Raw genomic sequence first — 19316 nt, 5'->3', positions numbered from 1 at the left:
TTTTATTTATTTTAGTGAATTAACTTACTGTACTTCAGATGAATGCCTAATGAGAAGTTTGTAAGGGTTAAAGTCTCATGACTCAAAGGTTTGCTTTTACTGGAGACCCTCACCCACATCTGTTGTTCTGTGTTTTAAGTTTGACAGAGCAAAAGCAAACTGTCCTTTTCTAACTAAGCTTGAATCAGCTCATTACTAAATCCTGTAATGAGTAAAGAGGTTGAATGTCACATAATTTGGGGAAAAAAAATGAGAAGGTTCAAGACATCTAAGACTAAGTGAGACATTTTCCACACATTTTCTCTGTTTTGGTCACGATCTTTCTTCTTTCTTGTGTTTGATCTCGAGTTCCAGTTACGGGTTTTGGCATCGTCCTTCTGTGTCATTATGTAAATTCACAGCAAATATCTTGAGGTTGGTAAGAAAACATTTATAAATCAGGACTTGGGGGGAAAAAAAACAACAATCTTTTACACCTTTTTTTCCCCCATTGTGGAGACTGATTTGATGGTACACCAGATTAGCCAGAAGGTCAGTGACCTACAACCTGCGCACTGAACAGTGGGAGGGAAAGGAGTCATGCAGAGAGGAAGTGCATATGCAAATATCACTGTTTTTTGTTTTTTTTTGCAACAAAGCATAAAAAGACTGCATAGAATACATTTCATAAAATTACTACACATATTTCATGTAAATTCTAGATATCTACAGATTTAAATTTCCACTTTGTACATTTCAATAACAATAATTTCTCCGGTGGTCAGGATGCAACTGCTGAACCTGCAGAAACCAGAAACGTTTAGGAAGATGGACTGGTGGAAGACTTTATGAATATAACTTCAGACCCGAAAGGAAATGAAGTCTGCAAAGAAAAATAGTTTCTTTCATACTTTATGGAAGCAGTGGTGCAAACAGACCGAGTGTAAACAGCATCAAAAGTGTTGCACGATAAAGAAAGACACACAGATTTGATTTTTCCATTTATTATCAAGAGGAGTTTAAGTACTGAAGGATATAAACACAAACTGCAACGGAGATGATCGTAATAAAATGTTTACATTAATAGCACCCAAATAAACTAAAGCTAACATCATAAAATCTTTCTTTACGTTGATGACTGTGTTTTTGTTTAACGGTTTCATATTTAACAGAACTACTGATTTCAAGCCAAATTAGATTTAATGTTAATATAATAATATCTATTAGACGTTGATGGCTATAATCCAATATGCAGAATAAATATTGATAGGATGCCTCACTCAAATCTCATCAATAAAAAAATAAAAAGACAGAAAACCACGTAATTATGCAACACAATAAGTCAAAAATGAGTGCAAAGTAAAAAACCAACTTATTGAGGAAAACAGCAGTAAAATCTCTTCAATACTTAAGAGGTAAAACATTTCGAGGTATGATGGTTCACATATGCATTTCTGTAGTTTAGACTGAAATATGTAAACAACCAGGTGTGATGCATCTTTAGCTACGTTCCAGTTTCTTAAAATTCATAAACAAATTCGTAGAAGAGTTGATGTCTGTGAGACGGCGAAGGCACAGAGAAGCACACATGTTCAGGTTTACTTCAGCAACTATTTGGCGCAACATTTAATCGACGATTCGTCCTTAATGATGTTGACTGAATGTTACTGAACCTTGTCTGACTCTGTGAATGCTACCTTCCCATCATAAACAATTTTTCTCACTGCATCAGAGAGAATAAATCAAACATTTCACCTTTTCAGTCTTTTTAAAATCTCCCTTTCTTTAGATAAACATTAAAATGTTTGATTAAAAAAATGTGTTGAAACTAGTTTACAAAAAATAATCACCTTTACTTTTAAATCCACAGTTAGTCTAAAATGACCTATTAACAAGAAAACCATCACTGACAAAACAACAATTATCTACTGCATAAAACATAATTACACATAAGAGAAAAACAATCACAAATGATTGAAATATATGCAACTTCTTCTAAATATAATACATACATGGTGGCATTTCTTCTGTTTCTGTAATGAAATTTGTTGAAAGAAGTTTGCTATAAATGAAGAACAACAAAAGCAAATCTAATACGGTTCACCCTTTTGCACACACAGCACACTCACATGTATTTACACACCAGTAAAGCACAAAGAGGGAATCTATCATCTATAATTATGAAATAAACAATAAATACCTTCATTCAGAATGTATCAATGCTGGGTTAATTTCAGATATCATGTTTTATAACGTTCCTCTGGAAAATAAGATGTTTTTTTTATTTTCATCTGGAGTACTGGAAGCATTTTACGTTAAAGACGCCACTAAAAAGTTCTGATGTTTGCAACCAGCTTAGTTTCCATCCATGAAGGTTGGTTGATTGGCTGCAGCGGGTCCTCAAAAACCAAAACCATTAAGCTAATCATCAACTCCACCTGACTCCTCTTCCTCACTCATAATACTCCGTTGCCCTGTTCTGTACCTGCCTTGCATTTCAGCGGCTTACATCGCCTAGTTTTGATTAAATAACGCTAAACCTTTGACTTTATTTGCATCTATTAGTGTAAAATACATACTCTGCAGCTCTGAGCCAATAATAATGTTACCTAATCATTATCTGACATGATGTGCAGAAGCTCTGTCTGCGCTGGTGAAGATTTGCTATTCGGTGTACCAAACACTGGAAGTGGCGCCAGCTAGAGGAGGCTCTGACTTATTTCTTTTTGAGTATTTCTGCTTATTTGACCACTCAGGAACAATTTATGGACAGCGAATCAGACTTTCATCTCTAGATGGTCAGGGCGTTATCAGGCACTGAAGAAAAAGAACAAGACAGTGAAATCTCAGCAAAGGCAACATACTCTGTGCTTATGCAGCAGCACACTAATATTTACATCCTTCATCTGGATGGAAAAATAAGAAACAGTGTGACAGCAGCTTGAGGGAGGAGATTATGGATTCAGAAACATTTCACTTTAATATTGTGTCTGGGCAGAATGATGTTGGGTTACATCTTCCCAACTGGCACAGAAAAGATCGTAAAGGTGTCCAGCTTAACTCCATTTCTTCCGTTTTGTTGTTTAAAAATTTTATTACATTGATATTCTGGTGATTTCCCCCAAATTTAAGACAAACTTTTTACCATTGTGCTAAAACTTCTTACACATACTTTACGCACATCTGGGTCCTTAACCTTTAAAGATTTATAGCTAAATTTCACCATCATCTATTGGTTAATAAACAGTTTTATGTAACTCTAAAGTTTGAACTTTTGTGCTAAACAGATCACTCTAAACCTCACTGTGGTGGTCAGAATGAAAAGTCTTCAGTTTTTTGTATGTTACAGTAAAACAAAAACTATATATGTTTTCAATTTTAACAAAAAAATGTACACAAGTCTTATTTACTGGCTTATGCAGCAATGTCATCTTAACAGTTCAACATCTCATTTCATAATGGCTTTAATCTCTAAGACAGGATGCTAATTATACAGCTTTAGTCTTAAATATGATACAGTAGGCAGGCCTTTCTTTACAATGTTATGTAGAGAAGAACGATTTCTATATTTACACATTTCCCTTGCATGCTACCGTCCAAGGTGGCACTAATTCCTCCTCTTTATCTTCCACTGACGAATCCTAACCAGACACCCAGCTGTGCGAGGTGCTCTTCACTCTCTGGGGAAATCCAGCTGCAGGGTCGAAATTAAAGTCTAGCGCCCCGCCGTCCATCAGGGTGTCATGGAGGACCGACTCCAGGTCACATTCCAGCCTCTCGATGGGCATGTTGTCCAGGTCGCTGGGTAGCCGCTCCTGGTGATGGCTGTGAGGGTGAACCAAGTTCAGCTCCTTGTAGCTGTTGGTGTAGTTCGCTGGAAAGTTGTTAGTGTGTGCAAGATGTCCTTGCGGAGGCTGCATGCAAGTTCTCAGCCTGTTCAGTCGTTGCGGAGCCCCTGAGACAGTAGTCAGGCTAGCCAAGGGTATCATGTTGCAACTATTCAAGTCTCTTGAGGGAGCAGGACGTTGGCTATGTATAGATTGTGGGTTTACGTGTAGACCTGGGTGACTCTGAGGAGGGGTAATTATTTTAATACCAGGATGACTCGCTATATGGTTGTGACTGCTGTAAGCGGACATGACACTACTTACCCTCCCAGTGTCAGACACCCGTCTGTCACTGGGAGGCATAATGTCTCTACTGGAGCCTGCGTCAGCGGTCAGTAGCTCTTTGAGGAGTCCTGCTGGAGAGATGTACTGGTTCTCATAACCTCCAAAGCCAGGCTTGTTCTCCGGAAGTGTCTGCATGGGAACAGGCGACAGAGAGTTCAGCCTCACCTGGCTGTACATGCACTTACTGTAGTCCTGGCTCAGGCCAGGAGAGCCATAGGAGCCGCTCTGAAGCCTGGCGGTGTTCGGGGAACGCGGCGAGTCCGAGCCGTGCTGGAGGGGTTTAGGGGACAGCAGGTGGAGGTTATCCAGCAAGCTCTCCATGACCCTTTCTGAGCCGTGTTGGCCCAAGGATCCAGACACCTCGGAGAGGCTGGGAAGGCTGGAGGTTATCTTGGTCCCAGACGCGGCGGGGAACAGCATGTGTCCGTCAGACTCCACAAGATCCTCCTGCTCAGAGGGAAACGGAGAACGACGTCCACTCAGAGTGCTGGCGTCGGAGCTGGTGCGGGTTCTGAAAGAGCTCCAGGCTTCAAAGTCCTCGTTGTTGTGGGAGTTTGGGCTTCCCAGCCAATTGGAGTACTGGGAGCCTGGGCTGCTTCCTTCCCCCTCCACGCCTTCCTGTAAAGACATCTGAGGACAGAAAAACGCATGAAAACCTCCCACCGGCCGTCTTAATAACCGAGCTATGCTGTTTGTCAAAAACCTCATACCTTTTTCTTTGTGGCTCTTCCTTTACTCTTGACAAATTTGTTGTTGTTGTCCATGGAGACGGCTCTGCGTCGAGGCGACTTTCCGTTCTTTCCTCCTTCAGGATTCAGCATCCACCAGGAGCTTTTCCCCGTCCCTTCATTCTGGATGCGCACGAAGCGGCTGTGCAGCGACAGATTGTGTCGGATGGAGTTCTGGATAGAAAAAATATGAAGATCATGGAAATTATTGACTGATGTAAAGAAATTGATATTTAGTTTTTGGTCAAAGAGTGAGAAACTGCCTGTCTAAATGACGTCTTTATTTTCTTTGGAGGATGATAAAGCATTTTGAAGTGCTGCAACGTGAAACACATAAAATTTGTCATGAAAAGGAGAAGTTGGTGGAAGACATGATGATCGAAGCAAAAAAGAACAAAAATCAACGTAACACTGAATGACAACAGACTGCTGATTCACAGCTAAAGAAAATAATTTCCTCCACATATTGCTGACATCTCATGTTTCATCGTGGGAATATGTTAGGCTTTATATGATTAATTTTCGCCACACATTTTAAGCTTCCAAGCTTGAAAATGCATCATCTGGCCAGAGCACCTTCATCAATATGTTTGCTCTGCCCCGAATTAGCTTGAGCCAAATTGCAAAAGACATTTTATGACTTCTTTTCGACAATGGCTTTCTTCCTATACTGCTCCAGACGCCTACTCATGACTTTCATCAATTTTGTGACTTGGTTGCAGTGGATTACATTAAGGAGCAAATCGGCTTAATACAAATGCACACCACACGTTTCTGATTTTTGACAATAAAACATTTTCTGTCTTTTCCCTCCCATTTCATGATTATGAGCTTCTTCCGATGGTTTAATCATATGTTTGTTTTACACGTCTTATCCCTCACTTCTATCTTCTGCTGTAAATTGGAAAAAGGAAGCTAATTTTAAGCTCAGAATACAAATAACATATCATATTTGTCAAACTTTGACAGGTAAGGCACGAATTCGGACTAGTCTGGAACAACCATGTCTCTTTCTTTGTATGTGGTCACGTTTGTCTTTGTCATTGCATGTGCACAACTGAAGCCAACATTCAAATCCTTTTCTCTAATGTTATGTTAGGAGCCCTGAAAATGACTCAGATGATCCTCCTGTGGCAAAACTCAGTAAGTGAGTTGAAAGAGAGAAAGACAAGCAGCACGGCCCTCTGTAGACAAAATAGGGTCCCGATATGAAATCTTGACGCACTGGACGGTGGGTGCAATGAAAGACTAACATACAACACAACATGTACCAGCAGGGAATTTCCCCTAAAATAACCATGTGAGCCTTTACGAAAGCCAGATGTCCTCAACCACAGCGTTCAGCAGGGATGCAAAAAGAATGGAGATAAAGTCGAAACTACAGGCAGATTATTTGAATCTTGGTCCTGCATGAGGTTTCTGTCAACTTAATGACCCACATCTGCTGATTTAAAAAAAAAAAACTTATGCGTTTGCAAAATATCAAACCTTTGTTTAAACATTGTTAAACTCAGACTAATCCCCGAAGAGCAGCGTTCAACGTCGACCTACACTTTCACCTACAGAGGATTAGGCACAATGGGGATTTCTACAGAGTGAGGAGAGGTTACAGAGTTCGTAGCGAAGATGGTGAGGGAGGGTGAAAAAGACACAGAATGTTTTCAGCCTGCAGAAGTGGGGTCACTGAGTTCGTTGTGCTGAACATGAGCTCCTCGGCCCCGCGCTGACTGAGACGTGCAAACAGGTTGCATGGAAAAGCCGCAGAAAGGAGGAGAGAGGTCCGAAGTGTGGCGCGCTGACCTGTTTTGTGACTCACCGTGACAGCCCCGACGACCCCACCCCTTCTCTTCCACTGACTCCTTTATTTAAAAAAAAATAAGGCTTCCTGTGTCAGAGGACATCCTGCACATGGAGGCTGAACGCACACCAAAGGTGGAGCTCTCGCTTTCTGAACGGCCACAAAACACAGAGCTAATTCTGACGTTTGTTCGGTCTATTCGTGACCTTTTCTCCATTTTTTTTCCCCTTTTTAGATGAGCTCAATCTGCAACTGAAGACAGGAAATGAGTCATTATTGGAGAACCTGAGATCTCAGCAGCTTGCAGCACAGAGTCAGTCTGCACATTAACTTTTATTCCATCGACCAGGAGGCATGTCTTGCTGAACCAGGGCTGAGATCTGTGGCCCCGGTAGGTCTGCATGACTGCACACCTCAGAGGGGCTCCCTTGGCCATGGATAATCCTCGTCCTTGACAGACCTCACCTCAGCCCTTTGAGAACAAAAGACATCCTCACTGCTCCACTAATTCAGGAGCGTCGCACACAAATTATGAAACCTGACCTGAGGTGGCCTGCCTCATTGTTGCTACGCATCTCTTTAATCATGTGGGCCTCATTTTAATGGACTTTGAGATATGCACCGTTCCCAGAGCGGAATATTTACCTGAATGCACGTCAAGTTTGTCTCATTAGAGCCTTAAATTCCAACCTGATTTATTTAGATTTTATGTGACAGACCAACAGGAAGCAAAGGAAAAAGGCAACCCAGTTTGAATAACAAATTAAAATCTGAAAAGTGTGGTCTCTGTATGTGTTCCTGCCTCCTTTACTCTGTTTACCCTTAAATAAAAAACTGTGCAGCCAACTCCCTTTATGTTTTAAATCATGTCGTAGACACAACTAGAAGGAAGAAGTCACCATGGTGGCCTGAGACCAAAATGTAACTTTTTGGCCAAATACAAAATGGGATTTGTGCTAAAATATTAAAACTGCACATCAGTTTTAAAATCCTCATCACAACTATAAAACACGGTGGAGGCAGAATGATGCTGTAGAGATGCTTTTCTTGAGTAGGGGCAGATGGTTTGAGTTGAAGGGAAGTTGGATGGAGACAACTGCTGGGCAATCTTGGGAAAAGACTCATTAGAGGCTTCAGAGAACTCAGACAGAGAATCACCAAAAACCCTACAAAGGCCCAGTGGTTTGGATCCACGTACATTTATGTGTTAGAATGATCCAGTCAAAGTCCAGCCCTATTTCCAATTAAAAATCTGTGCAAATATGTAAGATTTCTATTCAGTTTCTCCTGAGGAACTGCCCAAAGTTAAGTTATCATTGTAATTCTCCAGTTGTGCAAACTACTCAAAGGAGTTTCAGTTTTAGCTTCAGCAAAAGGTAGAGATAGAAAGTGTTCTTTAGTTTGGGGATAACTACTAATTTATTCCATATTTTCATATTTTTATTTGCATATTGATCATTTCAAACTATTTTTTATTTTTACTTTCAATTTCAGTCCCAGAGCTCTTTCACCTCAAAGCCACCCAGTGACCCCTGCATCATCTGCAATCAGATATTGTCGAGTGGAGCTGCGGCGGCTGCTCCTGCATGAAAGGACTCCTCACGCTGGACTTCAAAACAATTGAAGTGACACAGCTGCTGTTTCTTGTGTAGCGAAGCATGAGGCTTACAGTAACGGTCGCAGGATAAATACACAAACAGGGCCCAGTTGCAGCAACAGGTGCAACCACAGTGAAAGTGGCCTCACTTGCAATTAATTCAAAAATGCTGCAGAACACCAGAACCAAACCACAGACAGGACAGAGGAGCTCTCAGGGGATGGACTGCTGGAGAGCTGCAGCCTCACAAATTAGGAAGTTGGTTTTGTGTATATGATGGGGGCTTTTACTTAATTACTCATAACAACACAAAACAGCTGAAATTTTCTGTAGCTACATAGCTACAGAAGATAGCTAGCTAGCTATTTTCTACACAGAACTATAGAGCTAGCTATTTAGCTAGCTACAGAAAATAGTTAGTTGGCTATTTTCTACACAGAACTATAGAGCTAGCTATTTAGCTAGCTACAGAAAATAGTTAGCTGGCTATTTTCTTCAGCTGTTGTTATGAATCTATACATATATAGATATAGATATATATAGGCCTGACACGATAAGTAATTTTGTTGGACAATAAATTTCCCCACAAGTTATTGTGATAAATCATAACATTGTTGTGAGACACTTTATTATAATGTTATTATAATAATGAAAACATTTTCAAAGATCAATACACTTCACATTCTTATGAATCTTTAACACTGGAAAGCATTTAAGTGTCCAAAACAACAGAACCAGCAAATAAAATGAATTATGACAAACAAAGCTGAACTTCAAAAAAAGGGCTAGTTGAGACCAAAGCACCAGACTGAAGATTTTTGCCATCTAGTTTTTGGTAGAAAAACTAGATGGCAAGAGAGAAAAGAAAAAAACTATAAATCACGTAAATGGGACTTATTGAGCTAGTTTTAATTTTTCATGTGATTAGTTAATTTACTGCTCATTGCAACAGGCCTTGTCATATAGATATAGGTAGCTAACTAGCTGGCTATCGGGCTAAGACAAACGAACATGTAGTTGTGCCACTTCCCTTTTACTTTAAGCTCAGGCAGCTGATTGACTATCAAGCCTTTTTTTTCTATTCTTTATTGTCTTATGTCAACAATGCGTGCATCATGTACTTTCCAGCTTTTGACCAAAAACTGTATATCAGCAGATCTAGAAAATGAGGAAATTGTGAACAATTGTTCATGTTTCAAATGCAAAGTGCTGGTGAATTAATGAAGTAGAGAAGTAGACTGTATTCAGAACTTTATGTGTTGATAGGGAAAGTTGGTAGGGACTAAGATGTTACGGATACAGTAACAATTGCCTGTAACTGTAAAATTGATGCTTGACTGTGTGGAGATCCTCATTTCTGGTGAAGGAATCAAGAAATTACCTAAAGAGGATTGTTTGAGAACACAATGTGGCCAAAAGATCTCAAAATGTCACACAGTATGCTCCACTCAAAAGAAACTCACAGAGACCAATGTCATTGACATGCATGTGTCTGGAAAGGGTTAGAAAGCCATTTCTTTTCTGAAGCTACTGTAAACTGCAGTGAGTCCCACAAATATAGACAATATGGAGCGGCGAGGAACATTCCCAGGAGGTCTACCAGCATGACTGCAAGAACTGCAGGTTTAACTTGCCTCAATTAAGATCAGCGTTCTTGATCCAGCAGTAACAAAGAGATTGAAAAGAAAAAACATCCATGACGGACGTAAAGGCTATTTGTCAAAACCATCGTATTGAATCCTAATACTTTTGCGACAACATCTGGCGCTGCTTTGCGTACCTGGACGACTCGCTGTAGCTGATGGAACGATGAATACGGCTCTCTACCAGTTAAACAATGACCGACCATCAGAATCGTGATCTGTTCACTTGGGTTAAGCGGAAGGAAAATGGTCCAAGGTCCACTTCTGAATGCCTCAAAAAGAACAAAATGATGGTTTGGGCATGGCCTAGTCAAAGTCCTGGCCTGGCGCTCCACACTGCACATTTTGTAGTTATTTTTGTGTATCTTTGTCTGATATTAAAATTTGTGATCATCTAAAAGATGTAAAAAAAAAAGAAAAAAAGAAAGAAATCTGTAGGGGGAAAAAAATACTTTTTTTTACACCACTGCATATTTTTGACGTGATATTTTTTTTATGACATGTTGCATAAACAAACCCATCGGACCAAAAAAAATTTAAATAAATCTAATTTGTAAAAAAAGTTGCTGTTTCTCGTCAGTACTCTGTTTATTTAAGGTAGAAATGTGCTGAATCACAGCCATCTTGTAGCATGTACCAGCCACTACAAAGCTTCCAGAAATCTAACGTAAATAAAGGAATAGTAAAGCACAAAACGTGATGATTACAGTGAAAGGACAAGCCACTTCCTGACACAGTCTTCCTGTGCACCCCACCCCCCTTTCTCCTCTGACCCCGGATGCTTAAGCGTGGGACCTGAGTTTTCTGTTACAGGGCGGTAAAAAAAAAAAGCCTGCTGAAGCGAGAGAGCACTGCAGCCTTCTGACAACTCCACGGACAAAAGCAGACTGCTTCATTAACACCAAGCATCGAAAGGAGTGACCCCTTTCCTCAGACGAATGGTATGAAAGAACAAAGCGCTTTGTATTCTCAGTTCAACTTCTGATAAAGAAAAACCAGACAAAGGAGATCTTCTTTAAGACATGACCACAATCCTGGTAACAATGGGCAACAAAACCCAAACAACTTTTGGATCCATGATTCTTTTTTCGCAGTGCATTTAAGGCCAAGTTTGTTTTGCTAAACAAAGAGAATACAGTGCGGGATTATTATCCCGTACAGGCTGGAGGACAATGCAAAGATCCACATACCACAGATTCCTCTGATTCACACGTGTAGACAGTGAGTTTGGTCAACCAGTCAGCTGACTCCTCCTTTTTCTCATCCCAAGTTAAACTCACTCCTCTTTAAAAGTCTTAAAGAGTTGTTCTTATCTCTTTTTAAAAATCTGTTTATGTTGTTGATATAGTTTTGTTGGTGGTCTTAAGAAGGGTTTTATGAGACAGACCAACACAAAGTAGTGCAGAAGTAGTTTCATTATGTGGTGGAAGGGGAAAAAAAGTGAATCACTTGCAAACTTTTTTAAAAATAAAAATCTGCTGTGTGCGACTTTGGTGTGAAAAAGGTGAATCTGCACCTCAGTGTCTTTTACAGCCTGCAACAGTTTTTCCTTCCATCTATCCATTAACTCTGACTACCTTCCCCACAGCATGATGCAACCACTACCATAACTCATGGTGCAGTTGGGTGGTGCTGTCTCTCATCATGTTCCTGGTCTAATCTGACCAGAGAACCTTCTTCCAAATGTTTGCTTTGTCCTCATGGTAAACTGAAAATAAGACTTCTTATGGTTTTCTTTGGACAATGGCTGACCTTCTGCGTTAAAAGATATTGGCCTTTCAACAACGGATTGTCCCACCTAATGGATTGAAGAGCACTCCATTAACACGTAGAATATTGTTTTATATCATAACCCAGCCTTGAACGTCTCTGGACTCTATTTACTACTTGGCTGACCTCTGAAGGCAATGCAGGGTTTCCCTCAGTGTATTATGAGCCTGGCGGGCCACCAGGCTTTACTTGTGCCCCCACGAGGCAAAGCATTGCTTACTTATTTAATATTTTTTTTTTATGTTTGCATTTTTAAAACTTTATAGTTGTTGTTCAGATATTAATCTTCCAATCTTCCATTTACACATAATTATCAAGTGATATTTTCAAGTCTCTTGTCAACTTTAAACATTTTTTTAACTCAAAAACACGACGGGCCGCTGGATGAATGACTGCAAGTTTTCTGGGGGAAACCTTGCAATGAGTTGCATTGGATTTTATTTATGACTATCAGACAAAAGTGTGCTGACACCAGAAGCATGCCATAATTTTCAAGGTGCTTTTTTTTAATGTGTAGCTACGTATTCGTGTCTTTCCACTTCTCTGCCTTTTGTTATTCTATCACATAAAATTCCAATAAAATAAACCGAAACCCGTGGTTGTGTGGAAATGCTATTGTTACTGGAATGTATATTCATAGAGTAAACTCGCTATGAAGGTAAATTTAAATACACAAATATTTTCCATTCATGCAGCGCTTCAGATTTCCCTTAAACTGAAAGCACCGTTCAGCTTTTGCTAACTTTGCAAAGCCAGTAATAGCTGCTTTCATCAGCTGTAGCTTGTTTATGTATGGGGTGTTGTTAAAAAGTGGAGCTTTTCCACTGGGCAACTCACCTATTCCTGAATAAATACTTTCAGGCTTATCTGCCATTAGTTTCCACAGCGAGTGTACGCAAATATTTGGCACCAGACAGCACAGATCTGTAGTTGAGGGGCCCTCTTGACGCCCAAGCCAGATGAGAGATAAACCATTTCATAACACATTCTGCAAGCTGCCACCAAATCCATGTAGGGATTTATCCTCATCCTACTGCTGCTGATCCAAACCGGCATAAAACAAGAAAGTTTGAGGAACTACGTATAGAAAAAATGCTTCGATTGAAAACAAACGTGTGCCTGTTGAACTCAAGGGTGCCACTTCCTTTTCCATCAACGTCACAGTTCGTTGAGAAAAACAGTACCAGTGAAGCGCTTAACGTCTGCTGCACGCTGAACCCGGGCACCTCACAGTGCCACCGACATCCCAGGGGAAGTCCACCACCCCCTCCACCGCCTCCCTGCGAGGTCCCTGGGGCCGTCGCTTGTGGCAGAGGTATCGCGATCGCTGAGCTGCCGCAGCAATTTTTAGAAGGAAAACAAAGAAATCTCCATGACAGGAGGGGGGGGACAGGAAGCTGTGAAGGCACCGGCATCGCCCTCGTCCTGCGCTCCACCCATCGCCAGTTTAGAGTGGGCTAATCACAGGGGCTAAAGCCTGACGCCCTCCACCCACCCTGAGGTCACTGGCTTTTCTCCATCCGCCACAGGGGATTCATCGGGAGATGCAGCAGGCCAGACATTTCTTTCAGTATGTGCAAAGAAAAGGGACGCAGAATAAAACGAACAAAAGGCCTGAAAACACGTTTGTTTTAATATGCACAGTGCCTCGTAATATTGCATGATTGCGGAGTGGATATGAAGAGGATGTTTTCACCATTCTCTAATCTTAAAAATCTGGGAAATGTGGCACACCCATATTTGCCCCCGGCCCCTTTATTAGGCCTGGGCTTTTATCATGTCATTTAATATTCATCAACTGTACTGTTATCTTGATCAATTCCAATTAATGATGTTAAATAAAAAACAAAACTGACTATTTTATTTTAAATGTTGCTTTTACAATGCTGCCCATTTTTTGTACAAGAACATCAATAGATATCAGTAAATTCAAAAATTTACTTAAAAACTTAGTAAGAAGCCTGTTTCATAAGTTAATGTTTTTCAAAAGTAGCATGTTTACAGAGCCATGAATGCTGCACACAGTTTCCTAAAAAAGGAGTAATAAATAGATTTTTTTAATCACAACTTTATCATTATCACAATAACACATTTCATAAAATTCAACGTCCTTATCGCCCACCTCAACTCTTTACCGTTATACCCCTAATTAAAAGTGCAAAAATCAAAATTAATCTATTTATCAACAATATTTCAGCTGTGTAGCATAATATTTGAATAAATAAAAATGTAGTTTTTGGTTGACATGCAAAAGACTGTGTTGCAGAACAAAATTAACAATCCCAATAAAATACATGCAGATTTATGGATGAAACGTGAAAAATGTGATTGACTTCAAAGCGTACATGCGAGGCTCTACACGCTCCATCTGATCCCCTTTGTTTTTTTCCAGCAGCGGTGCTCATGTTTTGCCGGCTTGGAGATGTTAACACATGGCCCTGTTTTCCATCCACTCACCAGGAAATGCATCATAGTTCATTGTGGGGGGACTTTAGTGTTTTTTTAACAGGGAAGTGCAAAAATAACTATCAGCCTGTGGTTCCTAAGCCTGTCGGAGTGCCAAGATTCAGGAATGCAGAGACTGAAAGAAAGATGTGTTGATTTCATATTAAGCAGACAGGCTGTTTGTTTTTTTGTTGTTGTTCTTGATTTAAAACAAAAGAAAAAAATCCCTTCCAGATTTGTTTTCTTTTAATTAGTTTTTAAGGGAGTGTGAAACATGATTCAAGTTAATTTATTTTATTTTTTTTTTTAAATACAAAGAAAAACATTCTATGGACTAAGAAAATTATTCACTGGTAGATAGGAGGGGAAAAACATGCACTGGAGATGAAGAGTAAACCACAAAGCTACAAGGAAATAAAAGAAAGCCATGGGATTAAGAGCGGGGATCCCTTTTTCCAAGCTTTAGCATCCGCTGAGGAAACTCTAGAAGACACGGACGCAGAGATATGAGCGCACAACTCAGGAATGAAGGATGTTTGACGTCGTTCCCAGCATGGCCCCCCCTTTTCCCTGCCTCTTCCCCTCTGACACACTCCACAACGCTGATTGAGTTGTTTGCATCGCCTCCTGTTATTGCCAAGGGAACTTCTAACAGAACCAAAAAAAAAAGGAGGTTAAAAAGATCTACATTCCCATCAGCCAGTTCACCTTTACATCTACAAAGATGCAGATTAAGACAAGGAGGAGAAAGAAGCTGTAATGGAGCCATAAGTCATAGCATGAGATGCGAGCAAGCTTTTCACATGGGGGTGCTAGACAATGGGGACTATATTTGCTTGAGGTTTCCCAAAGGCATTTCCTGACAGCTTTGAAATTACATCTCACTAGATTGCAAGAAGGTTGCGGGAAGCGCTGTGAGGCCAGAACGTAAATTTGACTCACGGTTTGATTGCAGGCTTTAACTTGCCTCAACTTTTTTGCCCACCTTCGACTTTCGTCTGCTGGTTCGTTTCTATCTCGTTATCATTGCTGAGTAATTTCCTCACCAGGTGGGACAGTATAAAAAAATATATATATGGATGTTTGTGCAGACATGTCAACTTGTCTGCCTTCCAGGTTTTTTCTGAGGGTTTTCCATGCATGTGGAATACAGATTTCATCAAGTCCTCCTCCCACCAACTCTGACCAACTTCAGAAGAAAAGCATCTCAACAGCATGATGCTGCTGGCACCAGGTTTCACCCTGGGGATATCATGTAGGTATGATAGTTCTTTTTGTCAGAGCTTTTTGCTACCAAAAAGTTAAATTCTGGCAAAAAGTAAAATTCCAATGGGATCTCTTTTAGATTTCTTCATGGCTTTCTTCTGCTCTTCCATAAAAGCTGCATTTCTGAAGAGCATAACAAATAGACGACCTGTCCTCCCACCTGAGAAGTGAATGTCTGCAGCTCCTCCACATCTGTAATGAGCTGCTTCTTTATTCTATTTGCTCTTTTTTTTCTACCAAACCTTGGAGGTCTTCACAAAGCTGAGATTGAATTTAACAGATAAACTCTGTTTTCTGAAAGCTGCTTACTTTGAGGTCCCAAAGTAAATGGGGATAAAGGCAAAATGACACTTAACTATTCACGGTTTCAAAATCTTTATTCTGTCTACCTCTCATTTACACCCTACTTTAATGATCTAGCACATAAAATACCAAATATACAAATAAATACGTTAAAGTGTGAAAAAGTTGAATGTGGCCTGATTTTTTTAATGGTTTTTGGTGATAATCAATCTAGATGCGCTCCTGTTAAAACTTCTGCGGTCAGCATCAGCATCACTAAAGCTCGTCCGTTATTATAAAAAAAGTCTCAGTTCTCACACACACGGTAATAATCTCACCTTCCAGCCCGCAGAGCTGTTGCTGTCTCCCTTATCCTTGAAGTAGGGCACACTCTTCACCATCCAGTCGTAGATCTGAGACAGGGTCAGCCTCTTCTCAGGTGAGCTGTCTATGGCTTTGGTGATGAGGTCAGCGTAGGACATGTTACCCCAGGCGTTGCGACGGGACGAGCTGATCTTCCTCTGACCAGAGGCGCCCAAGGCTGGGACCCCTGAAGGAGACACCTGTTGCTGAGGCGGCAGCTGGGGACCCGGCAGCTGCTGCTGCTGCTGCTGCTGCTGCAGATGATGATGATGATGATGATGTTGGTGGTGGTGGTGAAAAACATGGCAATGTGTTTTATCCTCTGCGTATTCTTCATAGTTCTCTTCCAACAAGCCGAGGCTGCTGATGAACTCCGCGTTTCCTCCGGGCTCCTGCTGCACTGACGGCGCCGGGGAGGATGTGTTGGACCCGGCGGGGTCAACGAGCTCCGGGCGGTGCAGGGGCCAGGTGCAGGACCGCGGGCGGGGCAGGGGCTCAAAGTCCGGGTCAATATCGACAGGCTGTACCTGTGGTGGGGGCGCCTCAGCCATGTCTGGGTCACACCGGTGCTGCCCTTCACATCAACGCTCACATATAAAAGTATAGAAAAAGGAATAAAAATAGGACTTACAAATTGAAAAGTGGATGCTGCGTCCACTGGTGGAACCACAGAAGTAAACAGAAGTGTCCAGTTTATCTGACAAAGATTTTGCGCTGGCTTTTGAGTGAAGTTCACACCTTCCTGCATCGGTAACTCTGAACTCTGCCGCTCTGTCACGTTTAACAAGTAGCCTGGCAGAGGAGTTTGGTGATGCCTTCATGGTCCGCTCGCAGGCTCGATATTTACATCTTCGCAACTTGAGACGCGTTCTTACGGTGATTGTTGATGAACCGCGTACAAATCGGACCTTTGTTTTAAGATTTATAAATTCATGAGACATAATTTTTTTGAACCATGTAATAAAGTGGGGGTTAGTTCATTTCCATTTTCAATGCGTTTCAAAATCTGAGCAATTTTGAGACGCATTTACAGACTTTTTAAAACTCGTGGAAATTTTAAGGTTTCTGAAGTTTTAGAGATTCCCATTTTTGAATTTCATTAAACAAAATAACACGATTGTTTCTACAAAAAAATGCATTGCTGCATTAAAAATCAATGAAAAGACACATGGCAAATATACCCTGCTGTACAGTTACAGTACCTTTCAAACACATCACTGTGCCTTGCATTTTTTCCCATGTCACTTTGCAGACACAAAAATTAATTTATGTAATCTGACACAAAGCAAGAAATAATTGTAAAATGGCTCTTCAAAACACTTTTATGCTGATTGTACAATCTTTAGAACTAATCTGAAAACAAAATCACTGAATCTCAGTTTGAATCCAGGTGTTTATAAAGTCAGATGTTCGTAAGAGAAAATTAGTGAACAAACAGCATCATGAAGAGCCAGGAACACAGCAGACAGATCAGGGAAATGTAGACAGTTGAGGTGGAGTTGGGTTATTAAAAAATCTAAACTTTTTAACATGTCATGGAACATTTTTTAACCCATTTTCTGACATTTGTAAGACTATGAGACCATTAATAAGAGAACCAACCATTATGCCCATTATAGCCCTGCAGGAGCTGTAAGTGAGATCACAGTGAGATCATGTCTCAGCAGACATTCATCATGTACCACAAATTTGGCCTTTATCGTCACAAAAAGAAGTATGCGGTTTAATGAAAGTCATGTGAACCTAATCATAGAGCTGAGACATCAAACACATGGAAGAAGGACAACTGGTCAGATGAGAAATTAAGCCAACATACAAAATACTATGTGCAACAGAAAACTACCATCCCCACTGAGAAACATGGTAGGGACAGTATCATGCTGTGGGGATATTTTTCCTTTGCGAGGCCAGGGAAGTTGGTCAGAGTTAATGGGAAACTGTTAGAGTTTCCCATTAACTCTAGCAGTTAATGGGAAACTCTAGCAAACGTTTATTATCCAGCAGGTAAAATCTAAACCTACGGACGGACGGAACAACGCAAAACGTCAAAAGGTTTCATTAGTCTGCAGGGAACCAGTAGTATCTCCATTATGTGTTGAATTAGCCTTGAATATGATTGCACTTAAATTAAACAAACATGCATGAAAAAGCCTTTCAATTATTTCTGTCCATTTCAGTTGAATGTCAACAGTTGTACTTTTTGAAGAGGTAACCCAGTTGTATTCACAATGATTCCAAGGACATCAATAAAATAACAGCTTATATCGATATCAAAAACTAATTTGACCATATGAAAGAAAAAAAATGCTAAAATTTTTTACTTGGATGTAATTTCTTACATAGAATAAAACGTTTTCTCTTTTAATATGGCACATTTAGAGGTTACTCGTTTGTAGAAACAGCATCACCTGTCAGTATCGCCATCTAGTGGCCAATATCTGAGCCCTTTCAAAGCAAACCCTGTTCTTACGTTACACAGGCCGCACAAACAGAAAATAAGGTGCTGGTGCCAACATCCTATCATGCCTATCACGCCGTTTGAGGAAACGTGAACAAAAAGTGGAAATGGGGTACTTTTAAACATCAACCTGTCATGCACCACTTTGCCAGACAATAGATTGAGTAAAGTGTTTTCAGTGCAGAAGGAATCTGGGAGGCATATTGTTGAGAGCTTGTTTAACTCTAAAAAGCACTTCCTGTACAAAGAATACAAGGTTCAAGGTCTAATAATGTTCTTACTGTAAACTGAGGCCCAGAGTACGGGCACACAGGTTTCAAGTTTGGACCGAAGATCTGGAAAAACATTATTAATCACGCTTCTAGGCGTCCGTGTGAACTCAGGCACTTAGAAAATACAAAAATATTTACCTCAGTGTACTCTTTCTTTAAAAGATCTCTGAAACTCCATTGAGGATATCAGCCGTTGCCGAGTAATACTCGTCATCGGACAATCAAAAACTAGGACAGATATTTGAAAAAAGTATCTCAGAATCTGTAGCCTTTCAATAATGTCACTACGTTAAATTTGTTGAACTTGTAAGTAGCATTAAACTCTAAAGACTGGTAACTGATCGGATCCTGCAGAACGACGATCAAAATTACACCAGTGAATCCGCCATTGACTAACTGAGAACAAAATGAAGAGCACCGGGCCTAGTCAAAGTCTGGTGACCTGCAAATAAACCCTCAAAATATCTCAGAGCTGAAAGTGAGAAGTGGGGCAAAACTAGGCTCATACTGATATCAGAGTTTGATAGATGGTTATAAGTAAAC

General features: G+C 40.5%; 1 protein-coding gene across 1 annotated transcript; it reads right to left on the bottom strand.

Annotated features, from left to right (window-relative positions):
- Positions 1-1242: 1242 nt before the first annotated feature.
- Positions 1243-17065, bottom strand: LOC103145657 (forkhead box protein O1-B-like). Its single transcript, XM_007563180.2, has 3 exons — positions 16019-17065; positions 4862-5053; positions 1243-4781 (listed from the first exon to the last, which is right to left on the bottom strand). Exons 1-3 carry the CDS (start codon positions 16592-16594, stop codon positions 3621-3623), a joined length of 1929 nt encoding a protein of 642 aa, XP_007563242.1. The 5' UTR covers positions 16595-17065; the 3' UTR covers positions 1243-3620.
- Between the last annotated feature and the right edge of the window lie 2251 nt (positions 17066-19316).

The sequence above is a fragment of the Poecilia formosa genome, unplaced genomic scaffold (assembly GCF_000485575.1).
Source record: "Poecilia formosa unplaced genomic scaffold, Poecilia_formosa-5.1.2 Scaffold145, whole genome shotgun sequence".
Taxonomy (NCBI): domain Eukaryota; kingdom Metazoa; phylum Chordata; class Actinopteri; order Cyprinodontiformes; family Poeciliidae; genus Poecilia; species Poecilia formosa.
Note: the sequence above shows the minus strand (reverse complement) of the source record. Positions and strands in the feature narration are given on the sequence as shown.

What these genes read in the sequence shown, in the direction of transcription:
- LOC103145657 (XM_007563180.2), bottom strand. Translation starts at nt 16,594, where the DNA reads ATGGCTGAGGCGCCCCCACCACAGGTACAGCCTGTCGATATTGACCCG. An exon ending in ACAGCTCTGCGGGCTGGAAG is followed by an intron (nt 5,054 to 16,018) that starts GTGAGATTATTA and finishes TTTTCTATCCAG; the next exon opens with AACTCCATCCGACACAATCT. An exon ending in GAAGAGCCACAAAGAAAAAG is followed by an intron (nt 4,782 to 4,861) that starts GTATGAGGTTTT and finishes TTCTGTCCTCAG; the next exon opens with ATGTCTTTACAGGAAGGCGT.